The following is a 22,537-nucleotide window of genomic DNA, read 5'->3' on the forward strand; positions in this document are numbered from 1 at the left end:
ACTCTTTATTTTTCCACATAAAGTAACATAAAAAGTTGTACACAATCTCTAGATCCATCAATTTTTATTTAATATTGGGAGTGAATTTTGGCACAACACAAGAAAAGTTTCTGCAATACAAAAGACCACAAATATCCACAAAACAATTGCATCGTATGAACCTTGATGTCAAAGTTGCACAAAAATACAAACTTAAAGGAACGAGGCACTGTTATATTAAAACAATGTAGGCGGAAATAAAGGTTATAAATGCATGCATTATTATTGTTGATTGTGCATAGCTATATATATTTATATATAGAAACTGTTTGATATTAAAGCAGCAAAGAGCAGCAGTGGCCATACGTTAGATATCCTTTAACAAAACATGCAGTGTGACTGCAGTATAAATTGTCACCTGATTTAGAAAACTATTGTCTGTACATGCTGCTTTGAAATGTCATAAATATTAGCTTGAGATCCACGTAACTCCTGTGTCATATAAAATTGTGCATATTACTCATAGCAGCAGTGAGGAACAGTAGGTGAAGGCTAAAATACATGTAGATCCATCGGGTGTCCCCCTCATGCAGCCCACAGGTGGCGGTGCTGCTTTTTATCATTTCTACGCTCTTTGTCTCCTGCAGACACAAAGAGGCAGACACAGGTGTACCTCTTTGTTTCCTCCTTCTCTGCCAGCATGACATTTGAAAAATCACAGTTACCGATATAAGCTATCCTGATAAGTTTAAAGCATTTTGGATATATTGCACAAAAAATACACACACGCAGGACGGAGTTATTTCATACTGAATACATAATACATACTGAGCACGGGCCGTTGGTGCTCGACTGGCAAAACCCCTCCTACCCCCCCTCCCCCCTCCCCGGAGAGACGCATTGTCTCATCTCAGACGTCCTCCTTTCTCTCCCGCCATGACATCATCGGTAACCCAGGAGACCTCCTGAATGCCGGGCGACCCGGGACGTGAGGTTACAACTTAGGAATGCAGGAGGGAAGACACCAGTAACCCCACAACCCCCCCTCGATTTCAGCCCCCTCCTAACCATCCCCCTTCTTGCAGCAAACAAGGAGGGCCCTCTTCTTCCTCTCCTTCTCCCTCCATGACAGACACTTCAAGTCCACGAGAACCTGCCAGTGGACTCACAGCAACACTGACGGACCAGAGACGAGTGCGCGTAGGTTTGTAGGGATTAGGAGGGGGGGGGGCATATTGGAGCATCACTCCTATTTGTACACACGGTCGCAATAAGGATTCTGGAGGTTGTTAAATCCACAAACATGAAAACCGTTTAACAGTGGGGCCACTTACCTGTGTAAATACTTTGGCCTCACACAATAAATAGAAGAAAAACTAGTGCAATTTGTCATAGCTCGGCCTCTCGCTGGAGAGGGTGACCAACGTCTGGTCTCAGTATCTGGTATGGACACATATAAAAGGCTCACACCACACGACCACAGTGTTTCTCAGACGGTCACAGTGCACTGGGGCGGGAGAGTGAGAAAGAGGACTTGCTATGAAGCGCCTCTGGTAAGGAAGCATGCTTTAGTGTGAGGGGACAGCGTGAGATATAAATGACTGGGTGACTCGGTGCTACTACGGTGTATTTACTCTAACGGCACCAAGGATGTTGAAGTGAAATCAATTGTGTGGGGTCACGTGATGATGAGACGTGTGAGGGCTACTCTGATCCTAAGAATCCCCGTGTGGCTTCAGATATGATTAACAGTCATAAGCATGGTTAAAGGAACAGTTTGACATTCATGGGAAACTTTCTTTCTTGAAGATTGTGCGAGCAGCAAGTTAGCTTAGCTTAGCATAAAGACTGGAAGCCTCGCTCTATTCATTACTAACAAAATGCAATTCTAAAGCCAATGATTAACAAAGGTTTTTTCTAGTTTTTATTGAAGAGGAATCCAAGTTACTTCCTGGGGTCCATATAAAACTGCACTTTGTTTCTTCTACACTTGGGTTAATGAATTAGCTTAAGAGGTGCTGGTAGTTTGAGTTTGCTGCTAGCTCAGAGCTAGTTGTTTTGTGACCTATTTTTCTATATGCTAAGCTAAGCTAACTGGATGCCCACTAGCTTTACGCTAACCTTCTACTAGCAAGCGTCATTTCCCAAAATGTAGAACTGCTCCTTTTAAAATCAACTCATTGATTTGTTGGTGAACTCGTCGGTGGTCGCTCTTCAGTGCTGAGTCTCCACCTCCACCACAGTCCAGTCCCCGGTGGGGGAGCTGCCCCGGCTGTCGGGGGAGTAGCTGCTGACGGAGGTGACGGTGGCAGCAGGAGGGCGGACCTGAGGCAGCAGAGGCCACATGCTGCTCTCCAGGGGGCTTAAGGTGCCCCCGGTCCCCACGGGGAGGAGGAGGAGGGGAGGGCAGCCTCCGTCCCCAGACAGCATCAGGGTCTGGTTTATCAGCTGCTGGACCATGTCTACCTTCCTGTTCCACTCCAGCTCCTGTGGTGGGACCGGACGTAGCTGCCTCTGGAAGTCCTGCGCCCCGCCCCGGGAGGACGCCCCCCTCTTCCCTGCCACCTGCGCGTTCCTGTTCTTCCCTCCTTCTGCGGACTCGTCCTCCTCGTCGCTGGTTTCCATGGCTTCATAGATGGTGCAGAGCCCCGAGGACGGGGACAGCATGACCCCGGTCGGGCTCCTCCTCAGCTGCTGCTGCTGCTGGATCTGCTTCTGCTGCATGCGGTACTGCTGCTCCAGCTCCAGCTGCCACTGCAGGACCTGCCGGCGGTGCCGGTGCTCCTGTTGCTGCTGCTGCAGCTGCAGCTGGAGGAGCTCACGCCGCTGCTTCTCCAGCTGCTTCTGCTGGTCCAGCCTCAGGCGCTCCTCCTCCAGCCACTGCCTCTTCTGCCTCTCCTGTTCCTGCCGGTGCTGCATCTCTCTCAGCTTCCCCTGGTGCTGCTCCAGCTTCCTGAGCTGGTCTCCACTGGCGCCAACGTTGGTCTCTATCAGAGGAGAAGGGGGAGGAGGAGGAAGCGCCATCTTGGCAAAATGGGCGGCAACAGTGGGGTCAATGGGCCTCCTGTTGCCTGGGACCAGGGCCAAGTAGTGGCCGTTGGCTATGGGAACGGCGGCAGTGTGGTTCTGGTTGCGGTTGTCTTCCCGCGAGTGCGATTGCTCTTCAGCAGTCTTCTCGTCTCCTGTGAGACAGTCAAGATCACTTGGTGCATCCATTAGAGATGCATGCATCAAACAGAACGGTTGGTACAAGAACAGGGACCAGGAAGTAGAGGGTTCAGGAGGAGACTTGACAAGACAGCTAAAGGTGCAACGACAAAAAAAAAAGGGAGAACAGGAGCTCTCAAAATAAATCAACATCCACGACATAAGAAATATACACATACTGTATCCACAACGCAGGAAACGGAGACAAATCATAAGGTAGTTCCTGCATGATGTTTTCTCTCTGTTGAAAGTTCTTTAATATAACCATATTTCCTTTGATTTCCATTGTGTAAACTGGTACCACGCTCGTATCTTTGTCCTCTATGAATACGTGGGTCATCATGCACGACAGCGGTCATATGCATACAAGGTACAACACAGACATTTAAAGAAACAGATGAAAACATGGAGGACTGGACCGACAACAACATCGCAGGAGGAGACTCCACCAAGATAATGTAAGGTATAAAATGCACTCGTGTGGTGGACCTATGTAAATCCTTTTAAAGGGAAGCAGTGGTTGCCCAAAACGCACAACTGAAACAGGACATGGATGGATATTTTGAAGTTTAGAAAACTGCCACCTGGTTGTATTAGCTTTGTATACAGGGCTCTGGAGTCAGAGGTGAAAGGCACAAAATGGAAAAAGAGTTGCGTCTTCTTGAGCTTTAACAATTAGAAGCATTTGAGCGGCCTGTACACGAGGTGGGGGGGCTGCTTCAGTGCATCTGTACACACGTTCAACATGTACCGATGCAACGGTTTGGACCAACTTCCGAAAAGTATTTTTGGTACTTATTCCAACAAATCTCCAGAAACACGGGTCAATGTCTACTCGCAACATGCATGGAGAAAGTAACCATCCATCTGTGCAGGAGTCAACTTAGCAAAGTTTGGGTAACGTACTTAGTCGGGTCTGTTAAAAGCATGTAGATGAATAGCTAGGTTTAGAAAACGATCAGGAAATTATTGTTACCGGTTAAAATAAGTACGGAAGAGCCATTACTGAAGTGCAGAAGTCACACGATAGATGATTCCACATTATACAAACAGTGGAAGGGCTGACCTGACCTTTAGTGGATTACACAACGCTCACAAACACTAAAAATGTGTGCGTGGGTGCAGACCGATCACACCAGCTTCCCTTCTGTTGAAAGCCCTTTTATTTCTCTCCAGGGTCAATTTCCTGCCAGATTTCTGCTTAAGGCACCCTGGGGTCATTTTGAGAGGTGCTAGTGCTATGGAGCAATAGTTCGCCCAGCGGGTTCCTGTTTTGTTTGCATGAGCGCACGTCTGCAGCGACCTGCATGTGATGTTTGAACTATGAACTTGTGTGGAATCTGAAGCTGTCATGTCAGCATGCTGGAGAACAGGACACGGGGACACCATTCGGATTACCTCTTTAATTTCACCCAAAATTCCATTTTTAATACAACACCATTGTGCAATGTCGCATCACTTCCTGTTTTACCGGTTTTCCCACAGTGAAGAGTAGGAGAGGCCGTGGGAAATGCAATCGTGTGAACACACAGAGACTCCAACACGAGACATGCTGGAAATAAGAAACAGGAACAGAATGCCTTGCAATGATGTTTTAATGGAATTTTGAAGGATAACCTAGTGTGAATCATTCATCGATGAACATGTCTAGCGTAGAATTGTTCCAAATCCAAGGTAGTACACAGTCTTTATGTTAGTTAAACATGCAATATACTGTTGAAATAGTAAACCAAACTCTCACTATATGAAAACGTTTTCAGCGAGTGATCATGACAACGCGTCTCATCACAGACAACAGGCTAACCATCCGTCTCCTCTGGAACACCAATGATCAGCGGAGCCACTTGAAGCCAAACGCCTGAAACACATACTGTACGTGACTGCACGTTATCATACCTCAACGATCTATGCAAAAGAGCCTCTTGAAGCGCACATTCAAAACTTCACCGACTGCAATCTAATACTTCCCACAGCTACCTCAACAAATCTGCCGCGTTAATATCTAGCCTTTATTTTGATCGCTAAAAAAAAAAAAAAAAAAAACTCAAACTTTTTAAAAAGGAGCATTGTGACTAACGCTATGGTGCTGCTGAATATGAAGCGTGTGTACACAAGGTGGGAAGGACCAGGTTTCAACAGAAAAAACAACAACAAATAAGCAAATACAAAACAAAAATCATTGACATTTGTTCGGTAAAAACAGTAGGATAAATACACAATGAGTCCATTTCATTCCATCTGTTTTTTCTTCCCGGTTTAAAAGCTCAGTCAGTGGACCAATCAGTCAATACCCCGACGGGGGCTACACAGTATGCAGTGTTTAAAAAGGAACCTTCTACTAGAAAATGGTAGTAGCTATTGTACATAAAGAAGTTTAAGCCAAACACTCACAACCATGACCATAACAGTATGAAAGAGGGAGGCTTCATTTAAAAATTGCTACAGTCTTTTTTTTTTTTTTCTCTTCTCCTTTATTTTGAAATCTTTTCCTACAATCTTGTTCTTTCATTTTCGCACTTATGAGCCATCTAACCCAACTGGAGAGAAAACAAACAACAGGTAACCGGGGAGGGTTGCGGGGGAAAAGGTGCATTCCAGGAGGAAGAGGAGGGACTTATACGTTACCTGCCAGAAAACTATCAGTCTTATCACATATGGTGGAGTAGTAGGGCGGCTGGCCGTCGGCGCTTTCTCCAGACACCGCGCCCCCCAGGAGGCTGCCGGGCTCCAACGGATCGACCTCCTGCAGGTGGTCCGCCGCCATCTCGCCCCCCAGCATGTAGCGGTCGTCGTCGAGACTGCCGGGCTGGTTGTCGTCCGGGTGGCCCAAAGGCACGAGGTCCACGGGTTTGCCGAACAGCTCCTCTGCGTGGAAGGCGGCGCCGGCGGCCGAGGGCAGGGTCAGCTCCTTGATGAGGGAGGGGTCCTTGGCCTCCTCCGGAAGCTGCTCCTCGTTCTCCAGGGAGAAGATCCCTGGGCTCTTCCCGCAGCTCTCGGCCATGGAGTGCGCGTTTGAGTTGGACGTGGTGCAGTCAAAGCCATACGACGCCACAGAGTTGGCCGACTGAGGGGTGGTCCTGCCGCCGTCTTCCTCGCCCTCTCCGGCCGGCGCGTCCCCGGCCTCCTCGTCCTCATCGAGGGCGGGCAGGCTGCGGGCGGGAGTGGGGCTTTCGAACCCCCCCGCGCGCTCGTCGGCTCCCGCCGGTGCGTCGGGATCGTTGATCTGCATCTCGCCCTCCGTGTCGCTGGCCTCGTCTCCCGAGGTGGAGGGAGAGGACGGGGCGGAGGCCGGAGCGGTCGGGGGTCCCATGCCGAGGACCTCGTCGGCCGGGAGCGTCTCCGCTTCCTCCTCTTCCCCGTCGCCTTTCTCCAGGTGGATGCCCAGGTCCTGCTCCATGTCCCCCTGGACCGAAGAGGGCACCGGGGTCTGCCGCTTGTCGGAGTGGGACTCCACGCCGGAGCTGCTGTCGTAGTCTTGCAGCTCCTCCGGGGTGCTCGTCTCGCTGCTGCTGTGGGGCGCCTGAGCCGCGGCGGGCTGGGACATGCCTGCGGTAGGGGACGGGACACGGGCCTCCTCGTCCCCTGAGCTTGTTGCTTCCTCATGGGCTGACTGATGCTGCTCATGCTCGGACTCGCCGGCGAAGGACGGGGCACCGCTGTCCACGCGCACCTGGGCGGGAGACAAGATTGGCGTCTCGGAATCGGCGACGCCGCAGTTGGACACGGGGCTGTGGGAGGAGACAGCGGGCATGGAGGACGGTTGAGCCCAGGTATCACCAAAGGGGTTGGACTGGCTCCAAGAGGAGGCGGGGGAGGCGCACTGCGGAGCGCCGCTGCGGTTGAGGTTGTCCAAGCGCTCCTCCTCGTGGAAGTCCTCCTCATCTACATTCCCACAGCTCTCCGTCACCCCCTCGCTGTGCATCTCCACGTCTTCGTCCTCCTCGTCCTCATCGCGCTCTTGTTGCTGGAACGCCTTGTGGTGCTCCTCCACTCTCTCCGAGCTCAGGTCCATGTCGTCCACCCGCTCCTCGTCCTCCTCATCCTCTTCCTCCTCGTTGGCCAGGGTTTCCACGTTGGGGGAACCCATGAGATTGCAGTCTCCCTCGGAGCCGCGCAGGCTGGAGTCGACCAGCGCGTCGGAGCTCTGGGTGCCCTCCAGCAGCGCGGTGTGCTGGGTGCTGCTGAGGTCGGACACGCCCTGCTGCCGGCTGCTGGTGCAGCTGCTCACGTCCTCTGAGTCCATTCCGGACAGCGGGTCGTCTGCGTGCCACGCCGCGGAGACGCCGAAGGCCGAGGGCCGCACCTGGAGCTCTTCAGAGGGCTGGGACGTGCTCATGTCCGTGACCAAAGATGAAGGCTGGTGGCCCAGTCTCCTCTGCTCCTCATCTTCATAGTCCTCCTCCTCCTCGTCCTCCTCGTCATCGTAATTTATCTCCTCATCTGCCTTTTCCACTGCCTCCTCCTTGTCCTGTGGGGAGATCAGGTCTCTGGGGGTGAGATCCCTCATGGGAGAGGCCATCATGTTGAAGGCCGTTGCAGATGGGGCTGCGGCAGTCGGCATGAACAAGTTCTCCTTCTCCTCTTCTTTTTCTTCTTCTACTACTACTTCTTCATCATCATCCTCTTCCTCCTCAAACTGTTTTTTATCCTCCTTTTCCTCTTCTGCATAGAAGTTCATGGTATTGACAAGGCTCTGGGGGGCGAAGTCAGACGGACCCAGGGCCTGGTGCTCACCCCAGAGATCGGGTTGGATGTTCATGTCTAGCAGAGAAGAAGCGCTCTGTGGCTCTCTGACGGGGGACACGGCGCCCGGTGGGGAACAAGGAGGAGACATGACAGTCGTCCCAAGGCAAGGAACGGATTCCTTGGCAGACTCCTCAAATTTAAAGTGGTCCATCTGAGGCGACAGCAGAGCATCGGATGCTGGTTCGTTGACTAGTTCAGCTCCGTGATCAGACTCTGGCTGAGACAGCGGCTCTGGAAGGGGCTCTGGAGATGGTACCCACGCTTGATCCGGACTTGGTTCGCGCACCAGTTCTGGTGTCAGAATCCGTATGGGTTCTGGTGTTGGTTCCCGTACCGGTAGGGAGACTGGTTCTGGTGTTGGTTCCCGTACCGGTAAGGCGACTGGTTCTGGTGTCAGAATCCGTATGGGTTCTGGTGTTGGTTGCCGTACCGGTAAGGTGACTGGTTCTGGTGTTGGTTCCCGTACGGGTTCTGGTGTTGGTTCCCGTACCGGTAAGGTGACTGGTTCTGGTGTTGGTTCCCATACCGGTAAGGTGACTGGTTCTGGTGTTGGTTCCCGTACGGGTTCTGGTGTTGGTTCCCGTACCGGTAAGGTGACTGGTTCTGGTGTTGGTTCCCGTACCGGTGAGGTGACTGGTTCTGGTGTTGGTTCCCGTACCGGTAAGGTGACTGGTTCTGATGTTGGTTCCCGTACCGGTGAGGTGACTGGTTCTGATGTTGGTTCCCGTACCGGTGAGGTGACTGGTTCTGGTGTTGGTTCCCGTACCGGTGAGGTGACTGGTTCTGGTGCTGGCAGGTGTTCTTGCACTGCTCCGGTCGGGCTGGACAAGAGCTCTGCAGCAGGCGTCCGCACAGCCGGTTCCGGCTCCTCCGGCCCTGCGACAGCCGCTGCCGCAGTAGCGATGGCTGCAGCCGCAGCAACAGCGGCAGCGATTTCCTTGACAGGTTCTGCTACATTCGCAGCTTTGGGTCCACGTTTCACTGGAGTCGGGGTGCTGCTGCCCACCGTTTTCTTCGGGGTGGCGGTCTTTGATGCGGCTGCTTTGGAGCCGGGGGTCCTGGGCGTGTCCCTGGCAGGTAAGGGTTTAGTGTCTGTTTTGGCGCGGCTGGGTGTCTTTGTGTCGGTGGCCTTACCGGGGGCAGGCTTTTTGGCAGCGGTGTCTGGTTTTGAGGCTGATTTGGGGGTCTCAGGTTTTGCCGACTTGGTTTTACTGGAGGAGAGAGGGAGGGGGGAGTCCGCAGGCTTTTTGGGTGCTGAGGTGCCTGGTTTGGTAACATCTGGGGGGAAAAGCACATCATTATAATAGGTTAAACTTAATTCTGTATAAAAACCAAACATGTATGCCCATTTGTGCATCACCTTTTTTCACAGGGGTGGTGTTCCTGGATGTCTGCAATGCTGGAGGTTTGCCACCAGAGGGGGTGGTGGAGGTTGGCCGGGCGGCGGCAGGCTTGGCGGTGGAGGTTTTCAGGGGGGTAGTCTTTGCTGCAGCCGGGGAGCTCTTGGCTGTGCTGGAAGTAGGCGGCCGGGTTGTGACAGGGCGAGATGACGTTGGTGTGCCGGGCGTAGGCCTGAAGAGACAAAACACAAACACGTAAGCTTGAGCGATAACGGAGAGGCGCTGCGGCACAGATACCTGGGGCTGAGAAACAATGCCGGTTAGGGATGTGCATACATATCGAACGCAGCTCGCAACTGTTGGTTAATTAAAGCCGACTTTCAGTCTTACAGCTTACAGCTGGGGTGGGGGGGGGCGTTATGTGCTGGTCAGCCTTGTACTGTAAGTGCTTAGACGTGGTTGTGAAAGGGAGTAAAGGACTTTGACCTGCCGTTGGTCAAGACACCTCTGCTGCCAGAGGACACACTCGGAAACGACACAAACATGAGGCTAAAAAACAATCCATGGGAGGATAAGAGGAGGATGTTATTAGCAGCCAAAGCCCTGGCCTAAATAGCCTTTCACTGACGTGGCATCAGCCCAAATCTAATGAGGACTTGTAAACATGGTCACACAAGGAGCCCGACACCGAGGACTAAAGACGAGAGGCTATTCACATATATGGTTATTGTCTTTCATCGATTGTAATGACTTCGTTGTTCTGTTTTTGCTCTTTTGGGTTGTTGTCTCATGAGCTTGTTCATTTGTCTATGAAGAAGAAGGAAGATAAAGTTTGATGGATGTTTTATCCTAACAGACTGAGTAAATCGACCACTTGTGTATGTGTGTGTGTGTGTGTGTTGTTTAAAATGAATCATTTCTGCTGGGATGATGAAGTCAGCACTTTTGCATTTCTGGTTACCTCGTCCCAAAGTCAATGGTAATAATTTATTTATTGTACAGCTCAGTGTATCAAAATATCCTAAAAGCTGGGTTCATTTTAAAGCATTGTACACACATTATATAATACATATTTGGATGAAATACCGTTTTATTTATCATCTTAATCCGTTTCTTGAGAAGCTACAACCCCCCCCCCCCCCCCCCCCACCAATCCCCCCAATTTTATTTATTTTACCTTTATTTAACCAGGTCCAAGTCCCATTGAGATTGAGATCTCATTTTCAAGGGCGACCTGGCCAAGAAGGCAGCAGCACACGTGGATGGAGGATCGATAAAGCCATATCATATTCCTCCCCCTCCCCCCCCCACAGTTCTCTCTCCACAACTCTCTCCTCCTGTGTCCCATCTGAGTGGCGTAACCTACATCTCGTGGTCTTGGCGAGGCTGCGCTGTGCAGTCCCCCCGGGCTGCCCGTCTCTAAAAAAAGACTTGAGCATGCGAGAACCGGGAGGAGAGGCGGAGAAGCGAAGATGGCTGGGACACGTTAATCTTTAATACCTAGAGAAACTAAAATAACCTCTGAGGCGGTTAAAAGCACACTGTCTATGATTGCGGGGGCCGGCGCGCGCTACCTGGCAAGGCCAACGGAACACGCTCGGTAACGCCTAATGAGATTAATTACAGCCAGGGAGACGGCGGCGTGGTCACGGCGGGAGTTCAAACACTCACTCGCAACCGTCGGAGTCGGCTCTGGGGCGGTGAAAGGTGTGTTGCTCATGCGGAGGCGGTTTCGCTCATTTAGAACCCATTAACGTGTTGCTCATCGGTGACGCCTGGTGTTGGTGTGTGTGTGTTTACAGAAACAACGCCACGGCCCCTCATCGTCTATTAACATGAATCTAAACGGTTCTCTACAACATCCCACAATCTGAATTTAAGCCTAAACAATAGGTTAAAAAAAAGTGTACAATTATTACACTTCATTGAGTCTGAATTAGGTAGAAGAAAAGAAGACTTGCACAGGGAGGAGAACCCGGCCTTAAAGATGTTTGAAGAGCATTCACAATAATCCGCTGGAAAACACGGATATTGCAAAAAGACAGGACTCCTTTAGAGTGCAGGAGATGAACCGGTACACTGAGAAAGAGGGAGACCAAGCAGATAGACCATCATCTGGTTACGCCTTCTTCTGCCTTATCAAACACCAGAGCAGTTCAATAAGGCCACGTGTTGAATTAGTTTGATGATCCATGCTTATATTATTATTATTTTACTATTCATTCTGTAAATCGAGCTGAATGAGAGAGAAGCTCGTAGGATTCCCTGAAGACTTTTATACGTAGCCACAACAACTCAATGGCGCTTGTGAGACGTTGAGTTCATATACACCCCCCCCCCCCCTCCACCGAAGGAAACAGCAATATAAATTGGGGTAAAAGCAAATGTTGCAAAGAAAGCCAAGAAAGCGCCTGACCCCCAAAAACAAGTTTGGTTGCCACAGGAGTGTTGTTCACCTCGGTCGCCCGAGGATCATTATTCTCAGTGGGGCAGAGGACGGATTACTAGTGTGTGAGTGTGTGTGTGAGAGAGAGAGAGAGAGAAAGTGGTTGCCTGCTGGTGCTCCTTTGTTTGTTTGCTAAGACAACAAGTCAGGCTGTGATTTGAATAATGAGATGAGGGGGGGGGGGGGGCGGCAGACATCTTCCCCTGCAGCAAAGGGTGCCGAAAACCGGTGAAGGGCAAAATGAAAGATGACACTGTTAATTAAGCGCCAGAAATATAGAGGCAGGATCTCCAGCCTGGTTGGAGTGCATCCAGTCTGAACGAACCCGATGAGAAGTCTACCCTCTATGTGTGCTGATCCTTTTCCTAATGTGTCTTCAAGGGACAATAGGAGCACCGTGTGGTTGGTAGCCTGAAGCCACAGAGGCGTCTACTTAATCTGCAGCAGCAAAGCAGGCGTGCAGCTCCCCGATGCACGGTTACAAAATGCAGATACACAATAAATCAAGGCGGCTAACCTCGGTGTTTCATTTTGTAAATCGTGGTCCATTTAGGCAGGAACTTTAACAGTTCATAAAAGCTCAAAAACAACATTTTAAAGCAAAACAGCAAGAAGTGATCATGTCCACTTCTTAAGCACCGGCTCTGCCAGCAGACACTTACAGACTCAGACGCTGTTGTTTCCTGGACATTCAACAGATGCTGGTGAAGTGCTAGTATTTTAACTGTCACAGCTAGTCTGTGCCTGGAGCACCCAATCAGCTGCCAGGAATCACACCGACCAATTACACGCGTTCCAGATCCTCTCACGTGACATCGAATGACTATATATTTATTTATAATAATAATTCATCCAAATCAACTGGGAAGCATCTTAATGTTTATACATCTGCACCGCAAAATCCTTCTCAATATCTTGTGTGGCCCCCACGTGCTCGTACGCATGCTTGACAACGTCGCGGCATGCTCCTAATGAGACGACGGAGGGTGTCCTGTGGGATGTCCCGGGAGATGTCCTCCCAGATCTGTCTAAGAACTAACAACAGCTGAAATGGGAGTTTGGTTCAGAGAGAAAAAACAACCTCACACTGCTTTCCACAAAGCGTTTCCTCAGATATCTGTTACGTCGATCACTTCACGTCTGTGGCACGAGTGAACAACCACAAGCGGCTCCTCCCCCCCCACTCAAATCTTTGTCTCACACGCCTCCTTCCATCCCTCTCCCCCTCCCTCTCTCCAGACTCCGTCCTACTAAATCCATTTGGTAATTGGCTATGCGGCTGCGCCTCCGTATAAAACCACGGCAACGGGAGACTCATCCCAGATGTCAGCTGCCACACCCAAAGCAGGACAGAGGATTTACAGCACACAGACACACACACACACACACACACACACACACACACACACACACACACACACACACACACACACACACACACACACACACACACACACACACACACACATTACATCACCAGTAATTTGTTAGATCATGAGGGTTGCATTCAATTCGGTGCAATAAAAATATATCATCCCTGAGGGGACATCAGGGAGGAAAGCCGCATGACTAATGTGGGAACATGGTGTGGCTGAGAGGTTGGCTCATCCCAGTTTCCTCCTCAGAGTTCGTGAAATAAGGACCGAATACATTCCCTTGTCCTCTAATCTGTAGGCCAATGTCACCCTCTGCTTCCCGCTTCTTCTTTCACACCTGCTTCTCACACACACATGCACAGCCCTCGCTCTCTGCATGCAGCTCTGGCATATCGGACGGGAGCTCAGCGTGGACTAATGACTTATTCAGCCGCGTAGCCTCCATACACCGCTTAAGAAAATAAGAAGGTCCCTTCCCTCTGCGGCATCGGCGAAGCAGCACGTTGAAACACGGTGCGACTCTCGCAGCGCCTTATATATATATATACCTAGAGTTGTACAGTTTGCACGCTGTACACCAGTCCCAGATTGTCAATGTATACATACACACGAATCGCCTGAAGCAGCTGACCAAGAGAGACCAGAATTGGTCATGCACCCAAGCTGACACCCCAGCACAGATATGACCAGAGGTTCAACCCACCCGTAATGATTTACACTTTCCCTATATGCACGCTAATCAGCCTCAAATGTTTCCCGTTACAACGTATGAATAAAAGGTGATTTATGGGCAAAGATCTGCTTATAAAGTAGGGAAAAACGTCTGGCTGTGCATGTCGGTAAAAACTATTTTGGGCCCTCCATTATAAATTATATAACATATTAACAATGAGCCAAAAAAAGAGCCACTGGCATCAACAACTAAGAGAAGCTAATTTAATTTAGCTAAAACCTCCTGCTGCCTGGGGGGGGGAGGAGGGGGGCTTAAATGAGATTGATGTCACTTAGGGAAACCTGCGCTCGCTCTGGACTTATTGGTCTGATAACTGGAACCTACTGCAGATGGAATTAAATCAACTGAGCCTTTAGAGAAAAGGTAAATTGAGAGACCCACTGGCGACGTGTGTGTGTGTGTGTGTGTGTCTGTCTGATGGTGCATTTTCCCCATCTAGGTTTCTGCCACTCCACTGGCAAAAGCAGGCCCACGTTAAGGTTTCAGGGAGGTTGAAAAGGGGCTTAAATCTAATTAAAGTAGACATTAATGGCCTGTCAAAGTGCGTCACATACACAGACGCTGACCAGCAGCGCGCACACTTAACTGAAGTAGTGTATGCTGCAGGGGCACGCAGCGCTGTCAGAAGAGACCACCGTCAGGGAGGGTTCCATATGCAGATCTAAACACATCCTCCAGGCTCCTTCTAATTCAATCTCAACCGAATAACAATACTAGCTTCAATTTTGGAAAATGTATTGATGACAATTTGCGCATTGGCCTTTTTATTCAAAAGCCCGACTGGTCACTTCTCACTTGGGGAGTGTTGTATTAGTGACGAGGGAGCCGGTTCTTGCCGGCCTTCAACAATGCACGCTGTGTATCACAGTCAGATTACTATTATGCTCTTTTGTAATCTGTTTTAATTAGATGTTTGCACATCAACCATTGTATAAAGCTATAATCTGAGTGTAATCCAACTGCTACTCGTGGCACATGGAGAGTGTATGCGTGGCGACCGGAGGGGTTTTCATGTGAAACACCTTACGGTCATGAGGAAGGAACCGGCCGGCGACTTTGTGCGTTATGCTAGTCTGAGGACTGAACAGAATAGAAGATGAACCTTTTTAATATATATTTAAATAATCCTACACAACATAAAAAAGCATTTTGATAGGCATCCTCTCCATTTTCTATTTGTCTGTTTGGAAATCTGGCAAGAAAGCAAATAAGCGCCACTATCCCTTTGAAGAGCGTCGCCTGCAGCTTGGTGGTCATTCTACCGCCTTTCTATTCGCAGTAACAAGTTGGCTGAAAATGGTCCAAACATGCATAACTCAAGTGCTTCTTCCCAAACAAAGTGCCCACACTGACTTTACCGACATGGTGACACATTGGGCGTCATACCACGCAGCGAGGAAGTCTCAAAGACAAACTAACAAGGCAGCGGCGAGATGAACGCCTTGTGGACAAAGCAACCGATCGGATCGCTATCTCCCAGTCTCAAGACAAAGGCCTCCTTCAAGTCCCCTGCGCTGGTCGAGCCACCTGACTCGGGTGAGGAACACAAGGTGACTCGCACACACACTCTCGCACTACATGGTGGTAAACAGAAACGCTCGCTCGGGGGAAACGAAAACGCCCTTGTTTGCGCCGCCTCCTCGTTCACTGAACTTGTTTTATTAATCATGCTGCTGTGTGGCTCTGGCTGACGGCGTTCCGCTCAGGCTTGTTCTGACTTCGGCTCGTGGCTGGCCTACTTACGCCCGGCCCTTGCAGGCCTCGATGTGGGGGATCATTGTTCCTCGCTCCTTTGGGCCATTTTTTTCCCTCCCTCAAACAGTGTCATCTTTGAAGCGGGTGGCTTCTCACTCGGGGCTGATTAATGATTCATAATGGTGTACAGAGCTGAAATTATTATCTATCTGACCATTTATTCAGATTTTCTGCTGGAGCAAATTGGCAGGTTTGCTCCCAAATCATTGGAACGGCTTTAAAGGAAACAGAGAATGTCTAAGAAAGAGGACCAATCTCCACAGATGGCTGCTTGTGCAGTCTCCAGACGCTGCCGTGTCACACTCTACCTGGTTGTCTTGGCAACAAAGGGCTTGGGTGGAGCAGCAGTGCTCGGCTTGGTGGGAGTTGCAGAGGCGGCCTTGGAAACTGGAGAAGAGGAACAAAGAGGAGAGGACAGGGGATGAGAGGAGAAGAACAGTATAAGAACTATACATCACAGTGTACAACAGTTTACAGATTGTATATAACCGATGTGGGTCACACAATCAGGAAGTAGGACCGCGTGTACGATGTGTGCGCTGACTCCATCCTGTGTCCTGTATCTATCCACATGTCATCGCATAGCTGGTAGTAAATAAAGCTTACGCTTATAGTTTATTCATTTTTTAAACTTCTAAACAGCCTACAATCGGAATTACACTTCCTTTGCTTCGTGCTGACATTTTACACCAACCTGGGGGCTTTTTGGCAGCTGCAGCAGCGGTGCCACTTTTGACACCAGCAGCGGTTGCAGGCGCCGTCTTCTTGGCTGCCGCTGTTGTTGTTGTTGTTGTTCCGGTCATCGGCTTTGCGTCATTGCCTGTGGGTTTCTTCTCACCTAGTTTGCTCTTGGCTGCCGGGGCTGTTGGTTTTTTAGCCGGAGCTGCGGCGCTCTTATTCACCGCCGCGGGGACAGTTTTCTTCGCCACCCCATTGGTCTGGGGCTTAGACACGCCATTTGAGAGGCGGCTCTGGGATGTGTTGGGCCGGGATCCAAGCGTGGTCTTGGTGGAGCCCGTGGGTCCGGGTTTCGTCTTGGCCGTTGCCTTGTTGGTCGGATGGGCTTTAGAGTCTCCGGACGTTTTGTTTGTGGTCTTGGCAGCCGGGGTGTCCTTTGCCGGGTCCGGCTTTGGTTCTGCCTGGTCCATCTCGGCGGCGGGCTGCTGTGGCATCTCCCCCTCCGCAGGACTGGCAGCCTGGTTGGGCTCCTGTCCCGCCGCCTCATTCGCTGGATTGGATTCCATCGTTTCCATGGGCTCCAACGCCACCAGGGCAACCCCATCCGGCTTCATCGCTCCTTGAGTGGTGGCGGTCAGTCTCTGGAAAGCAGGGGGGAAGGGGGAGGGGGGGCCGACTCAAATCTCACAGGATGGCCACGGGGGTCTTCGGGCTTTTCCGGAGGACAGCGAGGTCTGGTCTGGAGAGAGACGGGAGGACAATGTACAGTTACGTCAACAGCAAGACCAGACACGAAAAGCAGTCTCTCCTATCAGCACCAAGAATGTTGTCAATCCCCGGGAATCAGATAGTGATGGCTTGTATCGTCTTGCAGCTTCAGCATCGCAGAGACACACACAAGCGTAAACAGAAGAGTCAAACCCAAATGGAGTATGATGGGCGATTACACTGTGTAGATTAAACTGCCGCATAAACCCGAGAGGACTGAGGCTCTTCTAAGACAGTGTCACAAGCGCAGAAAGCGAGCATCATAAATGACAGCTTTACAAGTCACGTGGGAGGGAAACCGCAGGTCCAACAACTACACAACCCCATTTCAGGTTACTTCCTGCATTCAGAACGATAGGCAAAAGAGGACACGTCTGCTGCAGAAGAGAGAAAAAAAGTCCCACATCCTACAAATATCCTTAATCATTTCCGATGTCGCCTGCACTGCAGTGGCAATCAGTCTCTGTGGAAGCGCAGAGCTCAGTCACGCACTTGGCACAAAGCGCTACGGGTTGCATCCGGGATTTTTTAAATCTTCATTTAGCAAAATGGCTTCAGAGTCACGAGTGTGGAAGGCTGGTTTTCCAGGATAGTACACTTAAGGAGAGCGCTCCGAAAAAGGTTTGGCCCGCAAACTCAACACGCATAAACACCAGCTGTAATAACGTTAAGACTCAGGGTTTTACTGGATCTGCACATGGATAAAAAGACTGTTTCGCACTATTAGGCCAAAATGGCTTTGGGAAAGAAAGCCGGGTGGCGTGGGAAACGGAATCAGATGTGTTTGCTGCGATACAACCAAGAGACGGGCGCAAAGGACCACACAAGGGGGGGGGAGTTAAGGAGACAAGTGGGATGTGAAGCAAGCGGGGACGGATGACAGGGCAACCGCCAGTGAGACATGCAGTCAAACGACGTCCGCCGCGATATTATAAAAACTGTCTCTTATTTAGCTTCCTTGCTCGCAGCGGCAAGAAGGACAAAGGGGAAACTTGAGGGGAGAAGTGGGGGAAAGTGTGGGTGGGTGGAGCAGGAAACCGGCTTGTTAAGAGTTTACAAACAGACCGGGGGGGGCCCGAGAGGCGACACAGGGGCCGGTGGAGCATGGGAACAGAATTCATCACAACAGAGACAAAAACAAAGATGTCCGATGAGCTCATCGTTCGGCCGGTCATCCTCGTTTCCACTGACCTAACGGCGCACACGCCTGCTGTCCCATTTCTAGCAGGGGACAGACATCATCTTTATGCTCCTGGAAACAATTCCCTTCCTCTAATGCGCTCACTCAAATCTTTCTTTCCCTCTTTCCGTCATCAGTTACTCATCCTTCAGAATGAAATCTCACATGTCAAAAGGCCTTCTTTCTTTTGCCCTCCCTTTGCTTCAACCCCCCCCCGCCATCCCCCAAACCCTCTCCTCCATCCCTCTGTTCTCTGTTTTGCCTTTACACAGATGGCCGGAGCAGCTGAGGAGGACCGGAGGGGGTGAAACGGAGATAAAACAAAAAAAAACGCAAATTGATACACGAGATACACACAGCTAGTGCAACAAGCCGTCACCCCCACTCTCCAAAAACCAAGGGGCAGACGACGGGTAGCACAGAGACATTCGCGCCCTTTGGTTGGTCGCAAGGGGAATGTGGACAGTTGGCTGAATCATGTTACTACCCAAGGCCAGTGTTGGGGTGACTAGTACAGCAAATGGAGGGTAGAATGGTTTGTTTACACTGCTTGTTTTTGGTTTATTTTAACAAGTAGATCCTTAGGAGATGAGCTTGGTACTTGTGTGTGCAAAGCAGGTTCTGAAAAGTGTATTAACCTTGCATTCTCTCTTATGGACATTTGGGGGGGCTATAGTCAGATTGTATATATGTATAAGTCTATGACAAAATGACTCGATTTATTACATTATAAACATGAGTGTATGTTCTCAATCTCTAGTTTAAAGTCTTTTTCAAGACAGCCTGATGTTCATTCCACTGAAAGTAAAATAGACCATACTGCATGTTGGTACCACACGGTCTGGGAGCCTTCACCCTTTCAGTGAGTTATCAGTTCATGAACTAAGCTCCGCCTTCTAGACTCACTTCCGGTTGCAAAAAAATGACAAACTATAGGCTTTAAAACCGCTGTCCACAAACCAGTGGGAGACGTCACCATGACGACGTCCACTTCTTACATACAGTTGACGGTTAGCACCAAATGTACAGTCTAAGTGACACATAGATCATTACGTTTACTCTTCCCAAACCCCTAAAACAAGCACGCCACTGATTGAAACCGTATGCGGTGAACCAGGAAATAAGAGCGCCTGTCCACTTGCCATTCCATCCTTTCCATTTGTTTCTACTGATGTTCAGCTCTTCCCACCCTGGACTAAACCACCCGGCACCGCTGCTGCATGCGATAAATCCCCACGGCCACATTTCCCTTTTCTCCTGCAAGTCTCCAGACAGCGGTGATATTGCACGTCTCGCTCGCTTTGGCTCCACTGCTCATTCACCGGGCCTCTTACGTCATTCGCACCATTGCTCATTGTCCAGCGTAGACAGGCTAGCAACCGGGGCCAGAGCATACTCCACTCTCCACTCAGACTGGAGGTCGACGTGAGCGCAATAAAGAAATTGTGTGTGTTTCTATTGAAAAGGCTTTGTATTATCAGGATTTTTTCCCCCTCTAATTAACGCAGCACTCTGGAGTAAAACATCTAACCCAATTAAGGCTATTACAAATTTTCATTCAACCTAATTAGATTAGTTATTAGAGTTATTGGGAGAGAGCTGGCTAATCTGAGGGAAAGCATTTGGTGAGGGTTTGAAAAACGATAAGTCAGCCGATTACAGAAACTGTGATGGTGACGTCGCTGTGCACTGGGCAGCTGAACTGTAGCGTCTAACAAGAGTAGCTCCAAATTGTTTTATGCTACTTGGATATCGCTGAGAAATCCTTGTTTTCACGACCTGCTGCTTCACATTCAGAATATTACACACATCTGTACCGACGCGGTTTGTGGCACAACTTGGGATTCCTCCATTAACGACTCAGCAGCTGGATGTCAACCGGCAACCAGGTTCATTGGCACCTCAGCTAAAGGTCACTGCGGGTTTACATTTATAAAAAAGGTCCAATATTTACTATAAATGCTAAACCAATACCGTGAATCGCAGCGCTCAACCCAGACACTACCTTTATAAATATATACAATTATACAATCAATAGACCACTTCACACTTTTAAATGTGTCAGTTCATTTTCAAGGGTCGGCGCTCTTTCGAATAAAATCAGCTGACAGGAAGTAAACCCAGTCAAACTCACAACAGATGTTTTTGGGCCCCGGGTGAATTAATTCAGACTGACCGCATGAGACAGAATAAAAGGTTTTGTCAAGGTATTGATGAGGAAATGGGAAAGACACGTCTCCTTTAAGAGGGTCACAATGGCAATTCTCTACCACTCGTTACATAATGACGCACCGGAGGCCATTCATCCATGATGAAGCCTCTTTAGTGACATGATGCATAACTGCGTGTGAGCTCGTGCACATTTCCAGCAGCTGATTCCAGACAGATGGCCGTGTCGGCTGAATTAGGTCCCAAACATTTAGCAACAGTGTGAACTGTTCAGAAACATTAAATGACTTCATCGGAGAACTGCTGTTCATCCGACATTGAGACGACGCAGCCCATCGGCTGTCTTGACCTCCTGCGAACTGAGCGACACACACACACACAAAATGGCTGCGTTAAGAGAGCAAACTATGTCAACGCGCTGCAGTTGTCCTGGGCCTCTGCTAGCTACCAAACAATAGCTGGAGACAGAACAGAGCGGGGAGGAACTGGAGTCTTACATTTTGAGATTTTGAATGTAGTCGACTTTGCAAAAATGTGTTTGTTGGCCTTTGTGTCGGGTTCAAATGTTGCGGTTGCAGCGCACAAGCAGGCTTCCCACTCCAAATACCCAGCGAGCCTCAACGATGAGCTACGCGGTAACCGGAAACACACACAAACACCACCAGAAAGACCAGCGACACACACAGTTTACATTCTTTGTAAGAAAATGAATGGTTGGTCCGATCATCGACTCGCCCACATTCTCTTAAAAGTACTTTGATGGGCTGATTTCATGTAACAGCCTTCGTTTCTGCTACACACTCATATTACATATTGCATCTGCATTTGTGTATATATCATTTTAAATCTCTCATGCTGTTTACCTATTCTTTTTTGCTTTATTTCTATGTTGTTGTTCTTATCGGCACTTAATGGGCCTCCAGCAATGAGCTAATGATGGCCAAGCCAGCTCTAGAAGGTGTTCAAACTAAATGTGTCTATCCATGCCTATACTGTAAACAACTGGAAGGCATCCAGCTCCTCTGAGGGATCTCAGCTTCAGCGACTGTCTAGACATGAAAAACGCTCTTCCTGAATAATCAGCTCATCAGCCTATTTGAAACAGAAAACTACTTTGACCCCAGTCACAGTTTTTCTTTGCATCAAGTACAACAATCTACTACTGTGTGCGTGTGTGTGTGTGTGTGTGTGGGAGTGTGCGTGCGTGCGAGGGAGGGGGTCACATGCACCAAACATGCCCGTTTAGAAAACAGCAGGTCGTCACATTTAAAGAGGCTCTCAGGAAAATACCATTATGCAAATAATGAGGCTAAATATTGAGTTAATCAGATCTGCTGTGAGGCTGTGGTGCGTGTTAGCGTTGGATCACGTCCACTGTCAGTGAGAGAGGACCGACCCTCGTCTCCACACAAAGGGCCCGACTCTAGCGCGCTCTAACCCCGCCCACGCGGGGCCACGCACAAATCGCCGCGGCAGAGGTCGGCCGGGGTTTTTCACAGCACGCAACTGTGTACACGAGCACGTGCGTTCTGTGAGCACCCTTCTGTCCCCGGGGCCTACTCTAAATAGCAGTCAAAGAGAAGGATTGTGGGGGGGGGGTCGGGAGGAGGAGGATGCGGCGGCGGCAGTAGGGGGTTGGGCGGTGGAGACGGTAGAAAAAGAGGCTAAAAAAGAAAGTGAGCTATTGTGATCGACATTGGTCCTCGCGGTGCAGATGCAAGCTCGATGGGATGATGGAGACGGTACTGATGGGGGGGGGGGGGGGGGGGGGGGTTTGGAGGCCTTTTTAACGAGCAGTCAGTTGACCCCTGACCCTGTAATTGACGTGCTTTTATCTCTGCGGGCAGCGACGTGAAGATGGCGTCTGCTCCTTGACCCCGCTAATGAACCGGCCTCTTCCCTCTTCACAAAGCACATCTCGTAATGTGGAAACGCAGCAAGCAGCCGATGCTTGAGTTCAGTTAATCATTGATTTAATACATATCCATGTAACGAGTAGAACCTTCTTGATCTCCTTGTCACGACAGACCCAACGTGTTCTACACCTCAGCGAGGTTTTCCTTCAGATTTGACTATTGTATTAAGGGAGAAATGACACAATAAGATGGAATGTGTGTGTGTTGATGGGTGTGCATATCACTCCTCTTCACAAGAGGCGGA

The 22,537-nt window shown here is 49.8% G+C and overlaps 1 protein-coding gene across 2 annotated transcripts in view; it reads right to left on the reverse strand.

The window, feature by feature from the left end:
- Positions 1-47: 47 nt before the first annotated feature.
- Positions 48-22,537, reverse strand: part of prr36b (proline rich 36b) — a 29,285-nt gene continuing 6,795 nt past the window's right edge. The window contains exons 2-6 of one of the 2 annotated variants that reach the window (XM_040190389.2): positions 16,277-16,999; positions 15,891-15,969; positions 9,293-9,504; positions 5,812-9,210; positions 48-3,161 (exon numbers count right to left, since the gene is read on the reverse strand). In XM_040190389.2, the coding sequence (XP_040046323.2) occupies positions 2,194-3,161; positions 5,812-9,210; positions 9,293-9,504; positions 15,891-15,969; positions 16,277-16,874 (5,256 nt within the window). In that variant the 5' untranslated portion in view covers positions 16,875-16,999 and the 3' untranslated portion in view covers positions 48-2,193. Of the gene's footprint in view, positions 3,162-4,763; positions 5,724-5,811; positions 9,211-9,292; positions 9,505-15,890; positions 15,970-16,276; positions 17,000-22,537 lie in introns of those variants that run through there. The other variant, XM_040190393.2, reaches the window with a different exon arrangement.

This window comes from Gasterosteus aculeatus, chromosome 11 (assembly GCF_964276395.1).
Source record: "Gasterosteus aculeatus chromosome 11, fGasAcu3.hap1.1, whole genome shotgun sequence".
Lineage (NCBI taxonomy): Eukaryota > Metazoa > Chordata > Actinopteri > Perciformes > Gasterosteidae > Gasterosteus > Gasterosteus aculeatus.